The sequence below is a fragment of the Chlorocebus sabaeus genome, chromosome 21 (assembly GCF_047675955.1).
Source record: "Chlorocebus sabaeus isolate Y175 chromosome 21, mChlSab1.0.hap1, whole genome shotgun sequence".
Taxonomy (NCBI): Eukaryota; Metazoa; Chordata; class Mammalia; order Primates; family Cercopithecidae; genus Chlorocebus; species Chlorocebus sabaeus.
Window position 1 is genome coordinate 19,561,476 of NC_132924.1, and position 26,034 is coordinate 19,587,509.

At 42.3% G+C, this 26,034-nt stretch overlaps 1 protein-coding gene across 2 annotated transcripts in view; it reads left to right on the forward strand.

Moving 5' to 3' along the window:
* Nucleotides 1-2,272: 2,272 nt before the first annotated feature.
* Nucleotides 2,273-26,034, forward strand: part of GLI3 (GLI family zinc finger 3) — a 279,045-nt gene continuing 255,283 nt past the window's right edge. The window contains exons 1-3 of one of the 2 annotated variants that reach the window (XM_073008935.1): nucleotides 2,273-2,453; nucleotides 15,848-16,006; nucleotides 16,918-17,083. In XM_073008935.1, coding sequence (XP_072865036.1) covers nucleotides 16,960-17,083 — 124 coding nt within the window. In that variant the 5' untranslated portion in view covers nucleotides 2,273-2,453; nucleotides 15,848-16,006; nucleotides 16,918-16,959. Of the gene's footprint in view, nucleotides 2,454-2,761; nucleotides 3,267-15,847; nucleotides 16,007-16,917; nucleotides 17,084-26,034 lie in introns of those variants that run through there. The other variant, XM_073008936.1, reaches the window with a different exon arrangement.

The following is a 26,034-nucleotide window of genomic DNA, read 5'->3' on the forward strand; positions in this document are numbered from 1 at the left end:
TAAAATTTCTTAAGAATTTGCATTTGAAAAGAGAACTGATGAGAGATGGCAATAAGTCAATCTATGATAGAATTTCAGACATCAAGGAAGGGCAGTGTACAGAATCCTGTAAGTCTCTAAGTGCTGTGTATCACTACAACAAAGGTTCTAGCACTGTGTTTCTGGGTGTCTTTGGGTTTTTACAGATGTCTCAGGAGCCACTGCAGAAAAGAGAGAAAGGCTTAGGGGGACTGCAGTCTGAGACCTCACTCCAACTTCAACCATAATAACTCTTTTATATTTTGGGATTCCACGTAAGATTTCATTTGAACAGCGTCTGGTGTTAACACAGAAAGAAAGTCACTGCATTGTGGCATTATTTAACTCACACTCAGGCAAACTGGGGTTTTTTTTCCCCTCCACTGTTTCTGCAAAATGTGCCTACTTATATGTATGGGCTTACCATTAAAGCAGAGTTGGACACACAGGAGACACAGCATTATTCTTCCTCTTTTTTGTTTAGCTATTGTGACGGGCATAGGGGGAAAGATACGCTGCTTTTGCTTTGTTCTTGTCTTTTAAGAACTGAAAAATCAAGATCTTCGTGATTCAAAATGTGCTAGAAGACTGTTTGAAGTAAGAGTCAAAATATCTAGTTTATTCTATGTGTTGATTTATTGGCTGTCCTTCTTTTTATTTATTTTTTGCCATTGGGTGAACAGAGTAGGCTATCAGGATGTACTATTTGTATTCATGTGATTGAGGCAGAAGCAGTACATGAATACTAAAAACAATTGTAACTGATGCTGGGAGTATATAAAGGAAAGAGTGGCTTGCAATTCTCTTCAATTGTAAAAACATAATTCTTACCCACTTGTATCCCTCTATACTTTTCCATGTATTTCTCATTGGAAACCCTCAGCCATCCTGGGAGGTACGCGACCTGGCACCCCTAACACTATCCCCCAGATGGGCTCAGAGCCTATGGAGGCTCAGAGAATCCTCCCAGGCTTGAGGACAGTTACTGAGCCAGGAGATAGGGCTGCCACAGGGCTTCTGAGACTCGTGCTCTCTGCGATGAGTCAGTGGAGTTTTGTTTTTTCCTGAGCGGTGAGGTCCAGGGAAATCTTAAAACAAATGGCTAACTAGGGCCTTTAGCCCCACCTTACCTCCACCACTTCCACCATAAAACCTTAAGTCTGTCTCTGCAATTGTCATGTCATTGTGACAAGGAAGGAGTCCCAAGAAACAAACAGTGAATACCACCCTCAATTTCGTTAAAAGATTCTTCAGTTAAGCATTTGAATCTCAAAATGCTCTTCAAATCCTAATAGCTCATCATTCATCCACCCACTCTCTTCCTTCAGTCAAGACACTTGGCGGCGACACAAGCCACCGGGAGCTCCGGGGCACCTCTGGCTGGCTGGGTGGGTGGACCCGGCTTACCCAGAAAGAGGGGATGCTGTAATGGCACAGGGGCTTTCTTTCTTTTTCTTCCTGTGTTTTCCCCTGAGAACTCCTTTTTTAAGTTACAGGTCCAGGCTGGATATATTGAAAGGTCGCAGAAGAACGTGGACTGGCTGGTCGAGGAAGGAGGCCAAACAACTTTTACTAGTATGGGCCTCTGAAAATGAAGCAGGGACAGAGACACTTTGAAGCTCAAGGAAAAGCGGCACGTTAGAGTCCAGGCTCCAAGCCTGGGGTCTTTGTTTTTGTGTCTTTTATAAAGTGGCCCATAGGGACAGTAGGCTGTGTGGTGCGAGCTCCTCCTCACTTCGCGGATTTAGCCCCGAGGGCAGACGAGTCCGGTGGAGAGAAAAACCCTGAACTTCCAAAGGCATCATCCCGCGAGAGAGGGAGTTTCGGGGCTGGCTTGGGGAAAATGTAAAACAAGCAGATGGGGAGCCAAGGATAGGGGGGCGGTGGTAATCAGAGAAGCCTTAAAAGAATAGAGGGGAGTCTAGCCCCACAGCGAGAGTGAGAAAACAGAGGCTGGGCGGGAGAAGATGAGAGTAGACAGGACGCAGCCCGGGTGCCAGGGAGCGCGTTTGCGGGGCGTCCTGGCGGTGCGGAGAGGGAGGGCGCGGGTGACATCACGCCCGGGCCCCCTTCCCCTCGCCGGGTGGGTGGGGCTTCGGCGCGCCGGGCGGGCGCGGGGTCAAGGAGGGGGAAGAGGAGGAGCAGACATGAATGTGTCTGTGTGAAGACCGGGGAGGGGCGGAGGAGGAGGAGGAGGAGGAGGAGGAGGAGGAGGAGGAGGAGGAGGAGGAGGCGGCGGCGGAGGGCAGGGAGGGAGCGCGCGCGTGGCTCGCGGCGGCCGGGCTCCCCCCCAGCCCCCGACCCTGGCCCGCGACGCGCCGCCTCCCAGCCGCCGCCGCCCGTCTCGCAGCTGGGACCCACTCCGGGCTTGGGGACCCGGCGGGCGGGAGAAGCGCGGGCCCCCGGCGAGGCCTGGAAGGAGCGAGAAAGCAAAAGTAAGGCGAGCAGCACTCCAAGTTTTCCCAACTTCGCCCCCTGCGGCGGCAGGCGTCCTACTGCTCAGCGCGTCCCCTCCGAGCCGGAGAGTGGCTGAAAGAAAAGGGACGGGGCGGAGGAGGGGGCGGAGGAAGAGGGAGTGCGAGGCAGCGAGGAGAGTCCGGCAACATCTGTTAAAACTTGGGGGAGGAGGAGCGCAGGGAGGAGGAGGAAGAGGAGGAGAGGAGGGAAGGAGGGAGCGCGCGGGAGGGGAGCGCGGAGCCGAGGGACAACTTTTCCACCCCGTGAGTAGCGCAGGCGGCGCAGGGTCGGGGCGGGGGGCTTCTCCACCCAGCACGGGGTTCCAGGCCGGGATGGGACCTTTTTCCAGAAAGTCGATTGGATGCCAGGAGAGGCGTACGGCTGGGGGTTTCTTTCTTTCTCTTTCCCCTCCCTCCCGCGGTTGAACCAAATCAGAACTGTCACTCAGGGCCTGTGAGTCAGAAGGGATCGGATTACACGATCCCCGAAACTGATGCCGGAGTTGCACGAGCGGGAGGGAGCGGGCAGGGGCAGCGCCACCGGCGCGCTCGCACACTCGCACTCGCGCACACCCGCCGTTCCCACTCGCCCGCGCCGCTCTCCCGCCTTCCCCGCGCGCCCCGCGGCCGCCCGCGCCGCACCATGCCCGCGGCGGGCGCACCCCGCGCCCAGCCCGGCCACTCGCGGTAGCCGGAGCCGCCCGCGGCCGCGCGGAGCCCGGGGCCGCCCGCTCGCGTCCCGTCCGCGGGTCTATGGGAAGTTCGGGGACTTGACAGCCGCTGCTGCCGCAGGTACGTCCCGCTCGAAGTTCTTTGTTTCGCGGGCCCCGCAGCCCGCTCCTGCGGCCGCGCCCGTGCCTCCAGGGCCAGTGGTGGTCCCCAGCAGGGGGACGGGATGGAGTGAAAATGGCTGTCAAAAGGCGCCCACATTTAGAGAGCCGCCGAGCAAGGCTTGCATTCGCTCCCTCCTCCTGGAAGGTCCTTTTCCAAGAGTCTGACCCGCGGGCCGGCCGGAGACGGACTGGAGAATTTCACCTCCTGGAGGGGGGACGAAGTTTGCCGCAGTGGCGACGGCGCCCCTCACCTCCGCCCCCACCCAAAGGATTCAGAAGAACTCCGCGAGCCCCGCACGCGCCCGGCTCCTTCCTCTGCGCGGTGGCGCTCTACGGCTCGGGCTTAGGGCGCGCACGGCGCTCGGGATGGGCGGAAGGAGGCGGGCGGCGAAGTGGTTGCGCGCGGGGACCGCCGCCGCGGGGCTTCTCCAGCCGGGGCTTCGCTTCGGAGGGCGGGGGTGTGGTGTGAGCGGATGGAGAGAGGCGCGCCTCCGTCGTCATAGAGGAAAAGTGAAAGTTGTACCATCTGTATATGATTTGGGATTCTCTTTTATTTCTTTTCCTTTCCAGGGGCACCGCGCACAGACACACAGTAAAGTAACCGTGGTCCATGCAATAATCATTTAAGGTGCCGCGTTTACACAGAGCAGCAGGGGACAGTTACTTTCTTGAGTAGCAGCGGGAAATTGGGCGGGATAAGGCAGAGAGGGTGTAAATATTGATCCCAAACTTGGAGAGTTTGTGAAGCGACTTTTAAGCAGATTGCCCGAAGCGGACGCTCCACTCTACACCCGGCCTTTTATCCTTTCCTGAACTTGTACTCCTGTCCCCGATTGCACCTCCTTCTGTAAGATGCCGTCCCCCGAGAGGCGCTGCACCCCAGGCTTCCCTTCCTGACCCTGCGTGGAAAGAGGATTAAGGAGGCTTCCTCCACTCCTGCCCCCAACTTCTCATCTCCCCAGTGCAGACTGCCGGGTAGATTCTGGCCTTGGGTACAGTGCTCATGGCCCTTTGCCAGTTTATATGTACATATATTTATGTAAAACATTTTCTCCCAGCTCTTTGCCAGCTGTTCCACATTTTCCAGCTGCCACTTCAGTTTGAAATGATGGACTGTCTGCGTCTCCAAGTCAAAGAACCCTTTAGTCAAAGGTATGGAGGGCCGGCCGCTGTGCAAATACATGGCAGTGCCATTAGCCGGGCTGGTATTATTAGTTCTAAAAAATACCTCCTCCTCCCCTTTTCCTCTCCTTCTCCTTCTCCCCAGTTAGGCTTTCCAGAGCACAGTATATACACTTCGCTGAAAATTCGAGTAATTAGGCCTTTCCCTCTTAAATGTGATTTTTGTATAGAATTTGGATGAAGCCATTTTTTTTTAGATCCCTGAAATATGTGTCTGGTGGAAATAAATTAACTTTTAAAAATAAAAGAGTTTCAGCTTGAGCGCGTTGGGCATGACTGGTGGGGGGCCTGCACCCTGGCCATCTGAAATGAGCTCTTTTCAGTCTATTTAAGGCAGGAACCATTCATCCTCCCCATGCTACACTTTTTGTGTTGTTTGATGTCTTAGCATATTATAGACCGAAATCTACAAGAATTGACCTAAAGTATTAATTTTGAGTATTTATGTAATTGCTCGGTAATTTTGAATAGGTGCCTTATTGATTGATTCCTGTAATTATTTCATTTAGGTTTTAGATTAAAAATTAATAGTAGTCTGACAGTTTCTTAATTACATGTGTCAAGATTATTTTGAAGGAGGAAAATGCTATGTTTTAAAATAGTGAAATAGCTTCAAAATCTCTTCATTTTTCTAAAGCAGAACAGCATTTCAGTTGAGGGGATATATTAAAGCTGCCGGGACTGGTTTTAACAATGTAAACTCTGTGAAGTATCTGAAGAATTTGTTTATGTTAGGAAATATTGGTCTTAACAACCTGGTACACAAACACTTTGGCCAGTTAGACTATATTCAAACCTAAAACAAACATGAAATAACATTTAAATTAGTTGTAATAGCATGCTTATACAGAGTAGAGAGTTTATTTTATACTAAAAGCTATTTAATTAGAAACTCCCTGCCTAAGGGGAGATCCTTTCAGGGTATGTAATTCTTAAAGTCAGCCTAGGGAAGCTTTGGTTTAAGATGCATGAATGAGTCCAATGTAAGAGGTGTCTAGTGAAATTTCACACAAGCAGAAACACTTTAAAAGATATAGATTGCATTATTGTTAATAGGCTGGTAGGTCCAACTCAGATGCCTACCAATTCCCAGTGCCTTTAATATGCTTGTGTTCCTTGATTGAACCTTGATATAAACACATTTCTATTGTATATCTAATTGGCAAAGGACTATAGACAGAAATGAGAAAACTCAATACTGATGAAAAATGGCTCTGTTGAGTTATTTCATTACTTATTTAATGAAAGAATTGTTAATTTATCAATTTGATATGCAAAGCTAAAAGTTGGACTTTTCCTTTGTTTCTTGGCCAGTGAAGTTTCCTTAATTACCTGCATGCTGTAAGCGTTTCAGACTTCCTCTGTGCTTAGCCATTTAGAGGTCTTTCCTTCTATGTAAGGTATCCTGCTTACTGAGACCTCTTCTCCCCCTCCTTTTTTTGAGGATAGAGTTTGGAAGCTTATGAAAGGAAACAATTTAATGATCATTGTTGCATGCACTCACTTACATGGAGACAGTAATGTACTAAGAAAAACCAGTCTTGAAGGAAAAGTGAATCAATGAGTCATGAAGTCCTCAAGAAAACCTTAGTAATGGAATGTTAATGCTTTTAGACTATAGTAGATAATCTTAAAAGTCAGACTTTTCTTCTTTATGCAATTGTTGTAAATCCCCAGCTAAAGAATTCTTTGAAGGAGGTTTTAGTTTTGCTGGCATTCATATTCTGAGGTCGGTCTGATTTGTTTTGGAAGATTCAGTAAATTTTCTGCCAACTTATATCATGAGAGGCAATTAAAATGCTGAAATGACTTTAGAGGACACACACACACACACACACACACACACACACACACGTTTGTTAAACAAAAGATTCCACTCTAATAATGACTTCAGGTTGTCTTTTCATTAAAGCCTAGGAGAAGATGCCGCCCTTCCCTTCACATTGTCATTTTTCTAAATGAAAATTGATCTGTTTCTGGTTTCAAAGCAAATAAAGGGAGACAGAATAAACAACAACAGGGCAGGGGTACTGCTGCAAACTTTCTGAAGTACTTTCAGTGTATTTTTCATCTTTACTTTTATTTGATGGGCCTGTGAAATAGAGCTGTAGACTGGCGAAGACTTTAAATGAAATTTCACACTTTGATGATTTTTTTTAAACTTTGATATATTGACAGCAAAAGGAGCTGCAAAGCTTTTATATAACTTGAGCAGTAACGCCAAGCAGCAGTCAAACGTCTCTATGCATTTGTGTTTAACTGCAGAAGAAAAACATGTCCATGGGCAGTGGAGGTTCTTATCAACCCCCTAATCCCAGATCCCAGCAAACCTTGAGGGCATGCCTCAGATCTTGCTGAAATCACTGTAGACTCTCACAGTTTGCAGATTAAATATGCTATGTGTTCCTGGCTCCAGCAACAGTTTTATGAGCTCACTAAGCTTCCTGTTTTAAGATCCTTTTCTTAAGTTTTTAGGAGCTGCTAAAGGCAATGCTGTCTGGAGTAAGTGGTACTTGTTAATTTAGAGACACTTTAGATATTTCATTCTCTTTTTAAAAATTGCCAAAATTATTATCTTTAAATCGAAAGGCCAGTCACTCCAGGGAGAGGGAGGAGAGCTATTTGAAAGAAATTGGATGTTAAATGTGTTTGGAAGTGCATTTGATCGCAAACTTTACATGGTGTCTCAATTGTTTTATGGCACTTTTCTTTTGCCTAGCCCCTGAAAATGAGAGACCTTTTCCACTTGTAATTCTAAATGCACTATATTTGAGTGCCAAATTTCTTCACTACTCATTACCTCTGTGATTGTCTTTCGGTTTTTTTAAATGTGAAAGTGTTTTTTGTTCTGTGTGTATATATTTCAACCCGACAAAATGTCTCAGAAAATCTATGGCCTTCTAAAGAAGCTGAATGAAAAAGCCATTACATAGTTAATAAGGTGGCTTTGGAACATTTCAGCCCCCTCCTGAAAGGCAATATTGTGTTGAGCTCCACATCTGCATCTGTGGTATCTATAGTTGTACCCTCATATATGGCACTTTTGCATTTTGCATAGGAGTCATAATTAAAAAGGAAAATACTTACATCATTGTCCAACAACATGTCATATAATTCCCAAGAGAACCCTAGCCAATTTTGTGCTTAAAGGTTATTCAATGAATGAAATTGTGAAAGCCCATTTGTCAAAGTACTGCATGGTTTCTGTTAGTGTTCAAGCCCCAAATTTCATTGTCTGCCCAGGCCCAGCCATTAGTCATCAGTGTATTAGTGCTGCCTTCAGGCCATGCTGCCCAGCACTTCTTCACACCATTATAGCTTTGAAAGTGTACTCTGTTGACTTGTAGAATTACTGCTCTGATTTCCGCTTGGCTGGGTTTGAGGTAAGTCCCCTCCTTACCTTCTAGCTGACTGTAATCCTTGCTTTCTTTTAAAGCTCCTTTCCAGAGATTTAGGGGAAAACTTTCTTAAGGGCCGTGTTGGCATCATACTGTGGTTTTGTTGTGGCATGCACTGTACATATAAATTGTACCTGCAGTAAATTGGATTGACTGCTGGCCTGAAACAGCTAGAGGGACTTTTCTTTCCTTTCCTTTCTTAAGAGGGGAGGGGGGCTGGGCGGTGGGGGAGGGTGGCACAGGAGTACATTTTGACCCCAAGCATTTGATTGTGTACTTCTATAATCTTTATGCTACAAAATTAAATTAAGTAATGGGACATAAGTGCACTTTTACTTAAATCTTTATTGGAATAAATTCAGAATGCAGTGTGACATTATATTGTTTATTTTCATGTGGAAATTTTTAGCTTTTGCTACTTTAACTTTTTTTTTTTTTTTGAAGATTGTATGAAATGCCTAGGAAGCTCCAGAGTGCTTTACATTACAAACTATTGATTTTTACAAAAAGAGCCTGAAAACTCACCATTTAGATGAAAGATAAGTTTCAAATTGCAGTAATGAAGGACTGAGACAGTTAAGCCCTGTTATTGATTTCATTTTGTGATATTTTTAAAAAGAATGATTCAGTCTGAATAAAGTTAGCAGTGTGTAGAGAAATTTCATCCAGCAGCTTAAGAATGAAGCCTTAATGACTCTGATGTATGGAAACCTGGAATCCAGTGGCCAGACATGTGGAGCAGGCCATGCCACTCAGGACAGTGTCTGCTGTTTGAACTGTGGATACTACAATGAAATTCCATATCAGAGAGTTTCATTGAGAGGGTGTGTAGTTTGATGTAGGTTACACTGGCAGTTTTGTACATGCAAGGTGGAAAAATAAGACAGCTAAAGAATTCTGTCTGTGAACAAGCAAAGTTTATAGGGTAAGTGGACCATGGGGTAATTTTTACTGGATAAGCCTTAATTACAAATGCTTAAATTCTGAAAATGCTGCTTTTAAATCTGCAATTAAGAACAAGAATCAAAAGTTGAAAAGTTGGAAGGATAAAATATGGTAAGTAGTACTTCACAAAAAATACGTTAAATACCTTTGGGATAGCTATAGATGATTTTAACATGCAACAGGTTATTGGTCTAATGTTTGTGATGGTTTAAAAGTAAATTACTGTTCACAGAACATACACTCTACTCCCTTATACTCCCTTCAGCCTTACTGTGAAGACACACATGATTCTAAGAAACCAAAGCTATCCAAGTTCTATAAGAATAATTACAGTTTTTTCTCCTGAAAATGTGTGAAAACTTTTAATTCCTATAAACCTTAGTGAAGAGAGACAAGGGGCACATTTGATCAGTCATGATATTTTTGTGATACATGTAGATTTAAGAGGAATACAGTTTCATGAGCTTAGCTGATCTATAGACTGATAACTGACTTCCAGATCTCCTTCTGTGTCTGAGGATTGCCTATATCCAGCTAACCTGTAGAAAGTGGGGGTGCCAATGTGCTCCACATTATTGCTCACTCTTTAATGGCACCTGCTATGCATGCTGCTTCCTGCAGTGCCTAACCAAGGCACATGATAGTTTTACAGAACTCAGAAATGGTAACAGGTATTAGATAGATACCTCATACTCCCCTCAAATGTTTCTCATCAAGTACTTCTGGTAACAGAGAAAGAGTAGCTGATGATCTTTTCTTTTAAATACAAATGGCAGAAAAGTAAAACTGGCTCACAGAAATGTCATTTGTGATTTCAACTGCAATAGCAATGATTACTTTCTTGTCAAATAAGCTTTTCAGTGATTGAAGTTAAATATATGGATTTCTTAAGAGTTTAGATAGTGTTAATTTACTAAAACCAAATTCACTTAATCCATAGCCAGGCAGTTATTTCCCCTTAGAGTAATTTAGTTCTCCTTAGAGTAATTCCATTTGGGGATGTCTGTCATGAATACTGCTTATCTACGATTAGGAGCATCAGAAATTGAAGACACTAGGCAGTGGATTTGGGGAACCCTGAGCTACCAAATGGCAAAGCAGAGAGATAGAAGCTTTCTTATTTGGAGTTAAGGCTCTAGGCTTTCCTGATTATGGAAAAATAATCATATATAAAGGTAAAATAACTATACATGAAAGAATGTTTAAAAATTAATGAAGATTTCATTAAGAACTTACGAAGTTGGGCCTCCCCCCCCCCCCCCGCCCTTGCAGAAAAAGGAAGGCAACACAGACAGGGAAGGGAGAGGAAATGAAGCCTTAGGAATCCTGGGAACCGCTAGGGTGTCACAAAGGTTATGCATATCTAATTGATTTTACCCTCAGAAGATATTTTGAACACAAGGAAACATCAACCACATTAAAAACCTATAAGAGGTTTTCTGTGGTGCATGAAAACATGAAATCCACTGAAATGTTTAAAATTCCCTGCATTTTGCTCATTGAAACTCAGACTATTTCTCACTTCCAGAATTGATCAAAAAGTTAAAATCAACATTAGTTTGTACTTCTTGATTTTGAAAAAAAAAATCTCTTTCTAAAGGATTTATTTATTTTTGAGAAATGGGTTATTAAATAGCCACAGGAAGGTACGTATTTTTAATAGGAGTTTTACCTGGATGGTTAATCCAGGAGTAGCATCTTGAAGTAGCAGTTGATATACTAGTAATACAAGTATGAGATCAATGTCACTCTTCAGTGCTACAGGGTAGGTTGCCTCAAAAATCCTTATGACAAAGTTGCTTTCTTCTGGATATTTAAAACAGCAAATCAAGGAGATTATTCAGCTTATGAAAATACAGGCAAGTGTAAATAAATGTTATTTCTCTGGAGGAAAGCCTTCTTCTACTGCAGCAATAGTTCCCTAAACTATACAGAATAATTTCTCACTTAAGGCTAAGCCATGGTGCTGTTAATAGCACTGCCTCGCCTGGAATTTCTGATCTCTCATTGCCAGTAGCTGTTTTAACCTATCAGAAACAGATCGGGTTATCATTAAACAGGCTTTTGACTTACTTGTTTTAAATCTTGAAATACACTAAGAAAAAAAAAGTGAAGAGAGTTTTTGCCCAAGTTTAGGCAACTTAAAAATAAACCGACTGGCTTAGGGAAATAAATGAAGTAGTCTGCTGTTCAGGAAGGATGCACTATCATGATTGAAGGATGCTGTTCCACTTCACCCTACATTAGAAAGTTGTTTCATTCACGTCAAACATCATTTTTAACGTTGGCTTTGGCATGGGTGCTTTCTTTTTAAACATAGTAAGTGTCTAAACGATAAAGGAATCTTGCTCCTGTGGGGGTTAGAGGTTTCACTGCAGAGACTTGCAAGGAGAAAAGCTGATTTTTTCACATTCCCACAATTGTGACTTTTCATACTTTCTATTTACTACAGAAAGCCTCTGGTTGTTGAGGTTGAACACTGGGACTCCACTCAGGGCCTCCCTGAGCTCAAGACAATGAGGCGATGTGTCTGTGTCTTAATCATTCACAGCATTTGAATCTATGTGTGGCAGCTAATGAAGAAAAACACATTGGGGGTCAGGTTCATAGAAGGTGAATTCGACGTTTTGTGAGCAAAGCACACGCCTGTTGGTTTTGTGAAGGCTTTTCAAGGGATCCCCAATGTTTTATTATAATGCCACACTCAGGGTGGTTGCATTGCAAAGTACCTGGAAGGTTGCAGCTCCCTGAATTCAGCCAGTTAAAAGAGCCTTCTGAACGCAACCAGGGCCGGCCCCGCCAGTGTTTGCTGGAAATGTGGCTGGGCCAACTGTAGAGTTTGCAAATGCCCGTGAGTATTCCAAGGAGCAGGGTGACCAGTCTGACAACGCCTTGATACGGGCGGCTTCTCTGCACTGGAGGGAGGCTGCCAGGCGTTGCTGGCGCTGGAGCTCACCTCCCCACCCCCACTCCCACTCCAGCCCTCGGCTTTTTTTCCCTTTCCCGCGGCCTGGCTGGCGGAGATGCATTGTCTCCTAAAAGGCCGCTTCAGGAATGCTGATCAAAGCCAGGTCTGGGAGCACCCCTTCTGCCCCCAGACACCCAGAACCATCTCTGAGCAATCCAGCATGTTCTGTTTGCTGGCGCGCGGACTGTGGCGCGCCGGGGCAGGGAGAACTCGGCGTGGACTTCCCCACGCTGATGTAATGATGATGGATTCGGCGACGAGGCTGCAGACGGCGCTGCGCGGGCCCGGCGCGCCCACTAATGAACCCCCCGCGCCGCCGCCGCGGCCCGGTACCTCGGGCTGGGGACGCGGGCGCGGGCAAAAGTGGTGAAAGGCGTGAAAAACATCCCTTGCCACCACTGGAAGAAACCAGAACCTGAAGGGAACTCGACAGGAAAGCGCAGAGAGCGAGCGAGCTTTCAAACAAAATTGGCCATACCCATACAACCTGAGCAACCTGAGCAAAACAATTACCATAATCAATGGGGACTCGCCTTTGTAACGATGAAAGTTTGTTTGGGGTTCCCCTGGTCCCCCGCCCCTTGCAGGTGTAAGTGACGACTCTAAAGAGGACGACTTGAGGCGTTTGTGTGCAAGTGCTGTGTAATATGTAGGTCCCGGCAAGAATTCGCCAACGTGGTAAAGGTTGCGGTTCTCTTGCTCGCTCTCTGTTCTCTTGCTTGCTTTCAAAAGCAGACCTGCATTACAGCATCACCAGGTCAGTGGCTCCAGGAAGCTTTAAATGCCTTGTGTTGTAAGAGGTTGACGCAGGTTCAGATTTATAATTTAGAAAGAAAAGACCCACCTGCAGGCAGGTTGCAAATAGGAGACGGATTAGATTTAAAATAGGGTCTGGAATTAACTGTGTCCTGGGTTTAGGCCTCGGGGAAATTACAAAAGGTTCAGGGATAGTTGAGTGGGAAAAAGCCTTGACTGTTTGCTTTCAGGAAGGAATGTTTATCTCTCCTTTTACCTATGAAACTTCAAGCTTTAGGAGGGATATACCATTAGAGCAATTTTCCGTGGTTGCTTTTTTTTTTTTTTTTTTCTCCTTCCTCTCTCTCTCTCTCTCTCTCTCTCTCTCTCTCTGAGCTGCTGGGACTCAAACATCAGCTACAAACATTTTTCCCCTTAAGCATGAAAAGTCAAGGGGCGTGCCAGCAAATCTTGCATGTAATGTTTCAGTGGTGAAAGGGATTGAAGGAGAATAGTGTGGAGTCCTAAGCAAGGAAACTATATCGGGGGAAAAAGTATCATTTCATTCACATCTGAAACACAGTGGCATGTTTTCCTCAGGGAAGAGTCTTTGAAGTGAAGCAGAATTTAAAGTTTTCTCTTGATGCTTAAGTTCTAAATAAATTATACTTCATTATTTTAAAAATTCTAGATTTTACAAGTGTCGTGGAGCTACTGTCCTAGTGGTGTTTCGAGATTCCGTGAGGAATTTCTACTGGCCACTTCGATCCCGAATGCTTCAGTGGACCAGCTCAGGACTGACTTTCCAAGCTCCTCTTACTGTTCCCTGAAAATTCCATCACCACAACTCAAAGCGGCCACCTTTTGCCGCTCACTGACTCTTCACCCACAGTTTGATGAGGTGTGGGCGTCTAGAATGTTAAACTTTCTCCTTTATAACTGACAGGGACAAAGTTGTAAAATAAGCTGATATAATTTATAGGAATGTACAGGAAGCAGATGTCTGATTTGGCACGTTGCCATCTTTATAGCCCAGTTCCAAGCATAAACCACACTTTTAAATAATTAGTTACTAACTAATGAGATCCAAAAATAAGTTGTCAAAATAGAAGAAGGGGGTAGATTGTTGAGTGACCAAGGGCCTATTTTTAAAAAACCCATTTCAGACGGGGGTAGGAATTAGTATTCTTTAAGACCATTAATTAGTGTGATTTCAGTCAGTGCCTGGAGCTTTACCTCTTCTCACTTGAGCCTCTCTCTATGGTGATGAGTATTGGGAGGGTTTTATTGCTTTGTTAAAATAAAGTCCTTTGCCTTGGGGGAAAAACCAACAACTCCACAAAAACCAAGTTTGTCAGGGAATTTTGGGAACTTGTCTCCTGATTCCTATTAATTAGCACCCTCTGTTAAGGAAGGTACTTAGTTCTTACTAGGAATCCCATCTCTTAATGGGTTTTTCTGGTCCATTTGCATGTTTCAGTGTGCAGTTTTAACGTTGTACTCTTTACTCAAATACAGCCAATAAAACTGTTATGTGTGTGTCGAAGGGAACAATTATAGTAAATGCTTGTTTATCCCAAATGACTAAGAATGGAGTGTTTGGATCAATTAAATATTTATGCTAAAGTTTTTAGTTTTTATCGAATTTGCCAGTTTTCAATGAAACACTGAATATGAAAAGAAAATGTATGTAGCTAAACCAATGGTGATTGAAATTCAAGACACTGCAGAGTCCTGTAAGTCACAGGGTCATTGATGCGATCATTTATGTACTCAGTAAACATTCTTATGTGACCTAACTGCTGGGAAAGTAGAAACCTTGTCCTCATGGAGCTTACAGTATGGAAAAGGGAGGTGGATGTTCAGCACAGACTTTTCCAGATGAAGAAGAGTTTATTATCATTGTGATGGGTGCTAGGATAGGTTTGTGTAGGGCGTTGGAATTCAGGATTCTAAGGTGCAGTTCATTCATTAGTTCATCCGGTCAGCAAAGACTTCAATGAGTATATACTTCACTGGGTATACAGCAGTGAGCAAAAATAAAGCACTTTGGGAGTCCGAGGCTGGTGGATCACCTAAGTTCAGGAGTTTGAGACCAGCCTGGCCAACATGACGAACCCCATCTCTACTAAAGATACAAAAAATTAGCTGGGCATGGTGGCGAGCGCCTGTAATCCTAGCGACTTGGGAGGCTGAGGCAGGAGAATCGCTTGAACCTGGGAGGCAGAGGTTGCAGTGAGCTGAGATCACGCCATTGCACTCCAGCCTGGGTAACAGAGTGAGACTCTGTCTCAAAACAAAAACAACAACAACAACAAAAAAACAAACTTTAGTGAATCTGACAATTAGTAATGCTTGCTAAAATTGAGGTTCTCGGGTGCCACCCTCCAAGGCAAATGCATTGCAGGAATCTGAATGCTTAGCAAGCACTGTAGAAACGCTGATACAAATGGTTCTTGTACCAAGTGAGAAACGATGTCGATTGTATTGGATTATTCTTGTGGCATACTTTAAAGATGATATTTAAATCAATTTTGAAGGACCATTACAAAAAGTAATTATTCTGAGATTGTTAGAGCTAGAAGGGACCATCAAAGATTTCTCCTTTAAGGGTTCTCTATCCAGATTATTGGAAAAGCTTTAAAGGTCTGTGATCCCTTAGAAATTAAATGTGTACTTTCGAGTTTAAGGGTATTTTCTGGGGAGAAGCTCTTTAACTTTTAACAGGTTCTTAAAGAAGATGTGTTCCCCCCGCCCAAAGTAAAGGTCAGATCTCACTGCCTGATTCTGTCATTTGACTGATGAGATCACTGAGGCTCAGCAACAGGTCGTTGGCTGTTGTGCACTGTCCAGCTAGCCCCGGGTGGTGGGGGGGCGCCATGCAGGTAGCCCTGCCCTTGGGACTCACGCACATTGGCTGCACTCGGAAGGGAGATCTCAAGCCCCCTTTTCTGTTGTATAATACTTTGTCAGTGCCCTTTGAGGGGTGTCTCTGAATTTGGAGTGGATCTTACAATTGATATGTAAATTTAACTTAGTGCTTCTTTTTTCTTTTTTATTCTACAAAAGCTGTTCTTAAATAACTTGTGTGTTTTACAATGAATGACACTGGATAATCTCAGAAAAGAGATGGAAGTGAGTGGAAGAGCTGGTGTTACAGTGTGCCATGTGGCCTCTGGTTCTTAAACATTCTAGTTACTTGAATTCCAGATCAAGGAGGAATTTATTATGCAATGAAGAGCTTGCAGTTCCCTTGCAAATATGTGTTAAAGTAGACTGAAAATATTTAACCTTGTATTTTCACTTTTTTAGTTGATCAAGCAGTTACTTATTTCGTTTCACTCACTGCTGCTGTGATTGAGGATGTCGACATCTACTAAATGTAGAAGAATAAGCAAGGTGGCCAGACCAAAGAAATGCTTTCTACGAAAGTTACAATCTAGATAACATGAAGAAAACATGCTAGAGAGGGTACTTTTCCTCTTTTATTGTATTCTTTGTAGGTGTAGAACATGACTGCAAAAAGGAACATGAAGCAGAGTGAAAATTGATGAATGATGAGTTAGGGCGATTATCACATGAATGAAGCCAGTGAAAGACAGACCTACTGAACCTGCCTTTAGCTGATTTTTAATATTTCCTAAGTGAGCCCAGTCTTTGCTATTACAAAGACCTTTCAACTTTTCCATGTGGAATCAAGAGCATGTTGTTCTATTACCTTTGTCTTAAAACTGTGACTTAAATGAACTGAAATATTCACATGCTTTAAGGAGGTTAAAGAGTATAGCTTACCTGAATGAATTAGGATTAAGAGGTATATTGCAATTCAGATATCTTTATGAAAGAGGCAAAAATCACTGAACTGCTTGGCCTGAATTATCCTCTGATTCAGAATTTAGAGTAGGCCTTCGATGTTAGAAATTGTCAGACTCTCTTTAAAAAATCTAATTAATAATTAAAAACTTTCCCCTGCTTTGGAAGTTGTTCAAATGCCCCTTCCTGTAAAACTGGCCACCTGAAGAGACATTTGCAGATGTGACTTTAAAAAGTAATATGACACTTGTTTCACATGATAGACACAGTTGCAAATTGAGATTTTTAGGCCATTTGATACCAAATACTCAGTAGGGATTTGGGAAAAGTACCACATTATGGGCATTTCCCTCAGTTCTCTTTTTTTTTGCTTGTGTAGAGTTTCACTGGTTTGTTAAACTTTGAGACATTTTTGCCAGAAAACCTGTGGAGAAGTGTCATCTAATTTTGAATTTCCTAAAGCTCTAGGCTTTTCTCAGATGACAGGTGAAGTGGACTTTCGAAAGTTTTTTTTTTTTTATTTTATTTCCACCATTTTGGAAAGTTGATGGCTCTGTTGTTTTCTTTAGGGCATTTTTGGTCGAAGAGAGCTGAAGTAATGAGAAGACATCATGGAGGCCCAGTCCCATAGCTCCACGACCACTGAAAAGAAAAAAGTTGAGAATTCCATAGTGAAGTGCTCCACTCGAACAGATGTGAGCGAGAAAGCCGTTGCCTCCAGCACCACTTCTAATGGTGAGCAGCACAGGGATTACCAGCAGCCCAGCCTGGAGTCATTTCAGTGTTCTCTGCATTCCTTGTGAATTGAGCGTTTGCACCTGGACCAGTGTTTGTTCTAGGAGAGGCTAAAGAAAGCAAATGGGGCGGGGGTGCGGGGGGGCGGTGGGGGGGACATGGAATTTAGTAATCTCTATTTTGGCACTCAACCTACACGTTGACTTCCAAACTTTCTAATTTGAGATATAAATGTGATAGGTTATTTATTATCAGAAGTTCCTGTTTTGGCATTTTGGAAATCATCTTGACTAGTCTGGCAAGAGTTCAAAATGCTTTGTGTTGCATATGGATCATCTATACTGCTCGGAATAATTAGTACAAAAGACACAGAAGTTGTCTTGTCGAAATTTGTGACAGGACAGGAGTCTCCCCCAACCCCAACTTTAAAGTAGTCTACTTTAAAGGATTTGAAGAAGTGTTAATGATTGAACCTCAAGGTAATGTGAGTATCTGAGATGCAGGTTTTGTTGTTAGCTTATACAAATTTAATTTACTTGTGTTCAGAGATAACACAGAGCCACTGTTCCTGTATTCTATATTTTTAAATTTTAAGCAAAGTGTTGAGAGGCATTTCAGTTCAAGCATGGAGTGTTGAAAATAAATTCCAGAGCCTCCCTGGTACAAACAGACTGAATAAGTTAATGGTAACCTTCACTTCCTGTCCCTGCTGTTTCTCCATTGTGGGCCACTAATGCCTTTCCTTTTTGTAGATTTCATAGCCATTCCTGGCCTCTCTGAATTTCTCTGCTTTTCCATGGGCCTGTAGGAAGAATGAGCTGGCCCGTTCTCCTAGTTCCTGGACACTGCCTATCTGGGCACACTGATTTGTATGAGCCAACCTGCTATTCTTATATTTTCTATATTCCAAGACAGGTTTTACTAGATTGATTTACATGTTTTCACATCCACTTGGAGAGTCAGAATCTCCTTTGGAAGATAACTCCAGTCCAGAACGTTAGACTCTAAGGGCAGATACTTCCAAGCAGCCTGACCACTTCTCGCTGGGCCCCTCCATGTCTGCTGAGAGCCTGTGCTTCTCACCTGCACTTCTTCACCCAGTTTCATGAGTGTGCATTGCTGACTGCACTGGGTAGGGAAGGAGCTAGCTCTTAAACCTACTGGCAAATGATTTCAGTTTTAAATTGATCCTTAGGGAGATGTATTTATGCCTCAGTTAAAATAATGAATTTACATATATGTGAAAGTATTTCCTCCTTTATTGATGGTATTTAAAGTCAAGACTGGCGCTTACTTTAACTGAGGCATAATATTTGCATTTTTCATCCAGTGTGGTTATAGAAGGCATTTCTCCTTAAAAATATGTTACCTTGGTTTCTTTTTTCTGGAATTGGTAAATTTAGGCAAATTTATTATTTCAGAAATAGAATCAGTATATGCAGTGTTGGTTATTTGGTAATTTTTATGGTAATTCTGTAGGAATAAATGCTTCCTACGTATTTGACTTCAGGAACATCAGCTTTTGGTGATCTTTATAGTTTGTGTGAGTGTACATGCCTGTGTGTCAGGGTGTGAGTGAGTGTGAGTGTGTAGGGGGTGTGAGTGTGTGAGGATATGTGTGAGTGTGGGCAAGTGTATGCGTGAGTGTGTAGGTGTGTGGGTGTGTATGGTAGGGGTAACTATGGGCATGCATGTGTGTGAATGTGAGAACAGGCAAGAACAAGTGCATGGCAGAAGATGTTGCTGCGCTGCATGGAGCCTGCAGAAGCGCCTGTCGTGTTTATGAATCTCAGCTGCATGGCCACAGAGTCTCAGTCTTATGAAGATACTGTTGTTTGTGCCACTCCCACACCTAGATACATTCTCAGGAGGTTTTCCACTGCAGCTGCATTTGTCTTGAGTTGCTCTTGGACCTCGGGTTTCCCTCATGATTCTGTTGAGGGTGATTGGGAGCAGAACTAACCTGACCAGCCGCACAACAGCCAGGAAGCCACGAGATAAAACTAGCCAGAGAAGGAGCAGTCGTGATTTACAAATGTTAGTGCTACAGTGTTAAATAATCACCTGTTTCCTCAGCCCCACTCCACTGGCTTCCTGCCCTGATCAACTTGTGCCCTTGAGCCCACATTTTCTCCTAAATGTGTATGAATCCTCTCCTGTTTGGGGGCAGACACTCATTGGTCAAACTTGCAGGGAACATGCCTAAATGATAGCTGTCCTAGAAATCCGGCGAACTCTGATCAGTTTTTCAGTGTTCCTGTGTCTTCTAACAGATTTAGTGTTTCATATTTTGGGACAAAAATCAAATAAAAGAAAAATGGAAGTGGTGTTTTTAAACATGGATTGCAAGCCGACAGGCAGACTCTTGGAAAACAAATTTAAAGAGAGGAACAAGTAAAAGAAAGGACAATAAACCTTTTTCTTTGTGTATGTGATGCCAATAATTACCATGGTCTTTTTTACAGAGTCCTCTACAGTTTTCATCTAACTAGTTCAGCGCCTCTTTACAGTCCCAGGATTATGCTGAGGGGCGTGGATTGCTGGAAGCGCAGCGGCCCTTTCTTCTGCAGCCTGGTCACTTGCTGCCTCTGCACTCAGTCTTGATCACAGGGACTGGTGTGTGGGCTTTGGACCTGCCCCTGCCTGGGTTTAGAGTTCGTGGGGTGTAGGCTTTCCAAGTTGGGACACTATTTGTGTACTGGCTGGCTGGTGGCTGATGTCGCCGTGGCCCTCCATCCTTCTGTCCATCCGTCTGTCCCTCTGTCCCTCTTCCTATCTTTTCTCTTTTTCTCTATAAACATTTCATAAATGCTTGGACCCCTTCACTGAGGCTATTTGTAGAAAGCAAAACAGAATCATGTGGATGCTATAACAGGTAGTACTGATTGCTGCTGTTTCCAGAAGGGTTCTTGTGTTTCCTTTACAAAGCCCTGAACTATATCTATTTGTAACTGAACAATTAAAAATGAGTTCAGTTTCAGCCAGGTGCGGTGGCTCACACCTGTAATCCCAGCAGGCAGATCACCAGGTCAGGAGATCGAGACCATCCTGGCTAACACGGTGAAACCTGTCTCTACTAGAAATATAAAAAATTAGCTGGGCGTGGTGGCGGGTGCCTGTAGTCACAGCCACTCAGGAGGCTGAGGCAGGAGAATGGCGTGAACCCGGGAGGTGGAGCTTGCAGTGAGCCAAGATCGTGCCACTGCACTCCAGCCTGGGTGACAGAGCGAGACTCCGTCTCAAAAAAAAAAAAAAAAAAAAAAAAGTTCAGTTTCAAAAACCAAGTGAATGTGATACCTGCATTTTCTCTCCTATCCACCATTTCATGACTAAAGACACACAAATGAACAAAAAGTTTTGTTACTGGCTGAGTTATTGGTGAGGTTGCCTTAATTAACTTTTCCAGCCATTCTGTGGTGCAATTTGTTCTTCATTGTGAGCTTCCCAGCCAAACCACTCACATTCCACTGCATGTCCTTACAGATCTGTTTTCGTACTTTTCTCAGTGGAGTATCTGCTCTTGGAATAACATTCGTATAGAGTTTTGTTTAAACATACGCAGACCCACAACCCAAAGGTATAGTTCAGAAAACTTGAACAGCTTTTTAAAGAAGCATTTGCCACTTAACACTGAAATTTAAAATAATGCAAGTGAAAAACTGTGTTGTAGAACTTGTATGACAAAAAAAAAGCAAGCCAAATTTGATTTTTGTAACATTTAAGTACCTATATCAACATATAAAGCCTTCAGTAACCTTTATGCAGGAAGTACAGTGTACCCATAGTTTAATGTGCCCATGGTTTGACTTTAAATTTTAGCGTTATATTTGAAGTGTAAATAACAAAGGAAATGGCATTTAGTTTTCTGAATTATTTAAGTGCAATTGTGATTTAAGTGATCATTTGTGGCATTTCACATGGTGGCTTTCCCATAGAAAGTATGCATGCGGATCTTAGGTGTGATTGTTGACTTTAAAATGTCCAAGTCCATTAATGTGTGAAGACTGTAAGTAAAATGGCTTAATACCTAATAATCTCTTTTTAGTATAGATTCATTACTTCATAAGCTACATGTTGTGTTTTCTAAATAATAAGAGTTTTTTAATGTAAATCTTCCAATGTTCTACATATTCTCATTCTCTTATACAGTTTTTTTTCAACGATTTGCAAATACTAACTTTTCAATTTGAAGTGTTTTGCCTCATTTTTGGCCCATGATTTTGTTTTAAAGGAGTAATTCGATAGTTCTTGTTAATCTACAACTCAGCTTTAAAAAAGAAACTAATGATAAATGTATGTAGGCCGTGGTCTTGGGGATCTTTTATCAGATCTGATAGTTATTGGAAACATACTTTAAAGTGATAGAAAGCAGAAATTATTATCGTAACGCTGATGCAATGTGAAACCAAAGTTGATAGATTAATGATGCAAAGGAAGTTCCCTGTTCACTTTGATTCTTTCAAAAAGAAGAATTTGGTTCTTTGCTTAAAAAATTATTTTCTTCATGGTTGGTAAGGGGAAAGTGTTATGGTCTGCAAATTCCTAAGGAGATGCTTTTTTTTTCTTTTTGCTTTAACTTTTGGTTACTTCTTGGCCTTGCAATTTGCTTTTAAACTGTCCGTTGCATGGGTGTTATTAGGTTGGTGCAAAAGTAATTGCAGTTTTTGCCTTTTAAAAGTAATGACAAAAACTGCAATTACTTTTGCACCAACCAATGATTGTGATGTCTGTTGTTGTTCTAGCTGGGAGTAAGATGGCTTTGAGTTTTGTTGGAAGTTTGAAATTCATCTGCTATTCCTCACCATGGACTCTTATCTCCTTGACTTTTTTTTATGGTAAGAGTATATATGCCAGTTCTGCTCTGAAATGGGCAGGCAGTTCATGCCATAAAGACCATAGGTTGTGAGTTTTTGGTTTCTTGTTTCTATAGAGGTCCAACCCCTTTTCTTTACCACATCCCATTTCCTGACACATGACAGATAAGTGGAAAGGATGTTCAGATAAAATGGATTTCAGACTATAGGATGTTCATTCGTAGAACACACAGGTTCTGGCATCTGAAAGCTTGGTTGGAGTTCTGGCAACATGAAGGACTAGGCATGTGAGTGTGGGCAGATTAACTTTTCAGCGTTCCAGTTTCCTCATCAGTTTAGCAAGATAATAGTAAGACCTACTTCACACTTCACAGGTTGCCATGTCATAAACATATAGGAAGGACTCCGCAAACGTTAGCTATTGCTATTAGGACAAAGCATGGTGGTGAGTTAAACATTATGAATACAAAACAGAAAGATTGTGTTGTCTTGAACATACACATCAGTTTTCAAATTAAGGGAAATATGTTTGGCAAAAGTAATGGTGAATTTGCTGGACTCAGATGTCTGAAAAATAGTTCAAGATGTTTCACAAATCCCAAATGTGACCAAGTTTGCACATCTTAAGGAGGGATGGATTAAAAAAACAAAGTTTCTGTAAACTTCCTTCTAAATGCCTTCTTAAATCGGAAAATAGTGAAGATAATCTTGGGAACATTTATTTCGGTTTTCTCAACCTTGAAAGCTAGTGTTGTACTGATTATATGCTATTGCATTAGAAGCAGCATATGTATATCCTTTTTCTTGATTCTTTTCCTGGGTTGAACTGGTGGTTTGTGCTGTATGCGAATTAGATTTTCTTTTTTATAAAGAGTTTTATGTTTATAAACCAACTAACTGAAGACAAATATTCTGATTCTAATAAGAGCCCCAACTCTCTTGAGCTCCAGACTCACATGTCCTGTACTCTGGTTACCACTGTGTTCTTTATTTTGGCTAAGTATATCACCTTTCCTGTGGTCAGCCAGGCTTGAAACCGCACCATCACCTTTGACCCCTCCTTCTCTCCTGCTCCCATGTCCTACCGGTTTTGAGGTCCTGTTAGATTTTCCTCTGTAATTACTCGCTCGTGTGTCTCTTCAGGCCAACCTACTGTACTGTGTGGTGAAAACCCTCACACCTCATGCTTAGATGATTAAAATGGCCTTCTGTCTAATCACCTTGCCTTTCATCTCCACTCTTGTCATACATGGGACTTGCTTCTGCCAAATTAGGCTTATTACAGTTCTGCTTATGCCACACCCCTGCTCTAAAAGCTCCAGTGACTCCCGTCTACTTGTAGAATAAAGTTCAAAGGCTTTGACTTACCATTTAGGTGTCTTCTAAAATCTGGCCCCAGTCTGACAGTCCAATCTGATATGTTCAGAAGTAGATATGCTACTATCCCATCCCATAACCTATGCTTTAGTTAAATTCAAGGGCTCTTGGCCTTTTGTCCATGTGTTCCTCCATAGAAGTGTTTTGCTAATACCAATGCATGTTTAAAGTCTCAAATGTGAATACGTCCCCAGTCTCTTTCCTCATAAGGTCTTGTGTCCTTTGGGGAACTAACTAATAACACTAGATTTTTTTTTTATTTTTAAAATTATTATTATTTTAAGTAATAGACTTCGTGTTTTAGAGAGGTTTTAGGTTTACAGAAAAATTGAGCAGAAGATAGAGTTCTCATATACCCCCTCATTCATACTTTCCCTTGTTATTAACATCTTACATTAATGTCGTACATTTGTTACAACTGATGAACCAATATTGATGCACTGTTATTAACTTTCCGTCATTCACATTGGGGCTCACTCTGTTGTACAGTTCTATGGGTTTTGACAAATGTATGTCACAGATCCACTACTGCAGTATCCTGCAGAATACTTTCAATGCTCTAAAGATCCCTCATACTCCACCAGTTTATCTCGTCCCTTCCTTCATAGCACTCAAGTTTTACATTTTAGTTAAACTTCTTGAGAGTAGCACCTGGTTTTTCTACCTTACCCCCTTCTTGCTCACATTCAGTGTTTTTGCTGAGAGGGCCTCAGCAGATACTGAATAAGCCTGTAAATCCCAACACTTTGAGACAGGAGGGCAGGGGGCATGTGTAACACAGCAGTAGTGTTGTGCAGTTAAGCCAGGGTTTGAGCCCTATCCCTACCACATAATTGCTGTGTGATTGTGGGCTAAGTACTTAACCTCTCTGACTCTGGCACAGAGAGTACCCAAACATGTTAGCTATTGATAGTAATAGTAATATGACTCTCATGGATATTATTTGCCAGGATTAAATTTATTGATGCTTTTCATCTCACTCCTTTCAGCATAATATCATTTGTTAGTATTCTCTGAATGGTTCAGCTTTAATCTGATTGAGATAATTAGAAGGATTGGCTAATAGGAAATCCTTACATGAGATTGGTTATCAGGTTCTAGCTTAACAGTCTAGAGTTAGGGAACAATATCTTAAATCACTGGTCCTGAAATTGGCACAAGTTGGGATTTTAGCTATTGGATTTCTCCTCAAAAAGAACAATTCCTGGGATAAATAAATATCAGATAAACCAGGAATAAATATCACTCCCATTTTTCAAATTTAAGAACAAAAAAAAGTCACAGCATGTTGTTTCACTTAGATGCGATGTTTCTGGGTTGCCTTTGATTACTTGTGATCATGGGGTGTGAATATTTCAAATGTCCAGAAACAAGCTGCTTAGAATCAGAAACAACCACTAAATAGTGGATGCCTAAGGGGCAAAACGGTAATTATGGAAAGAAAATCTCCTTTTGGAGAGGTAGTTGGTGGCCTATCACTACCTCCTGCTCTGACCCTCAAGGTCGAGGAGGGCTTGCTTTTCCAGGCAGCTTTGGGGAGATTGGGTGATGGTAAAAGCAAAAAACTCCCTGTTACCTTGTTTACATAGAAACGTTTCCAGATATGTCTGCTTTAGTTTATTATTGGGTAAAATTCGCATACAGTAAAATTCACTCTTTGTGGTATGCAGTTCTATGAGTTTTGAAAATCAGTAAGTTCACATAGCTACCACCACCGAGACACAGAACAGTTCCAGCACCTCCCCCAGATTTTGACCAATATGTGTGCTTTAAACTCAGCTCAGTAACGCATGTGGTGTGAGTCCCCAGTAGTGACAGAAAGCATAGGAACTTCAGTAGCTGCTTGATGCTGTGTTTATTTCACATTAAAAAAAATGTTTCTTTTGGGTCCTGTTAGCAAAACTTAGTGTTAGTGTTTTTTTTTTTTTCTATTTAAATATCTTATGTTGAATTTGTAGTAGAACGAAAGTCTTTTTGAAAACTGTTCAGAAACCTACAACCTAGAGCGTCTGCTATTTTGAATCTTTTTTTTTTTTTTTTTGTTAGCATCCAGTGAATGTACATTTTAGGCCAATTTAAAATTCCGTTTTATGTTTAAAACTACAAGACAGCCATATTAAAGGGCTTTTCGTTATTGTTTTTGTTACTTTAAATTAATTGCATGAGAAAATTAGAATCTGAACACTTAATGCAGCTATAACCTAGAGGGAAAATACCAAATGCTTTGCTATTTTTTTCTTTCTATCTTTTTTTTTTTTTTTTTTTGGAAACATCTTTCCCCTTTCTCCTTTACTGATATAGATTGGACTTTGTGTCAGGTAGACAGAATTTTTATATTAAGTTATTCCTAGTGCAATTTAGTCTGTTATTTTTTTTTTCTTGCCTGCTCTTTTTTCCCTTTCTTCGACTCTTTCCTCTTCCTGGTCCCTTTCTTCCTTTCTCTTTTTTTTCTTTAGTTGTAGAAAGTTGAGTTCCATCCCAATTATTAAATCTTAGGAGACCATTCCCACATGGTTCCGTAAATGGTAGCTTCATCCCGCGTTCTTTCATCTCTTTCCCTGCTCTCTGGCTTGACAGTTGAAAAGGTCTGACTGTGCCACACAATGGTTTGATTGGTTTCTCTGGGGGAGACTTTTCCCTGCCTCATCATTCGCCAGGCAGGTGGACCAGAAAGTCTCTTGATTCTTTTGTTGCCTCTCAAAGTCCGAGGTCTTTGACTGAATAAATCTGCCGTCATGGGATAATTTGCTAAAAGGAGAC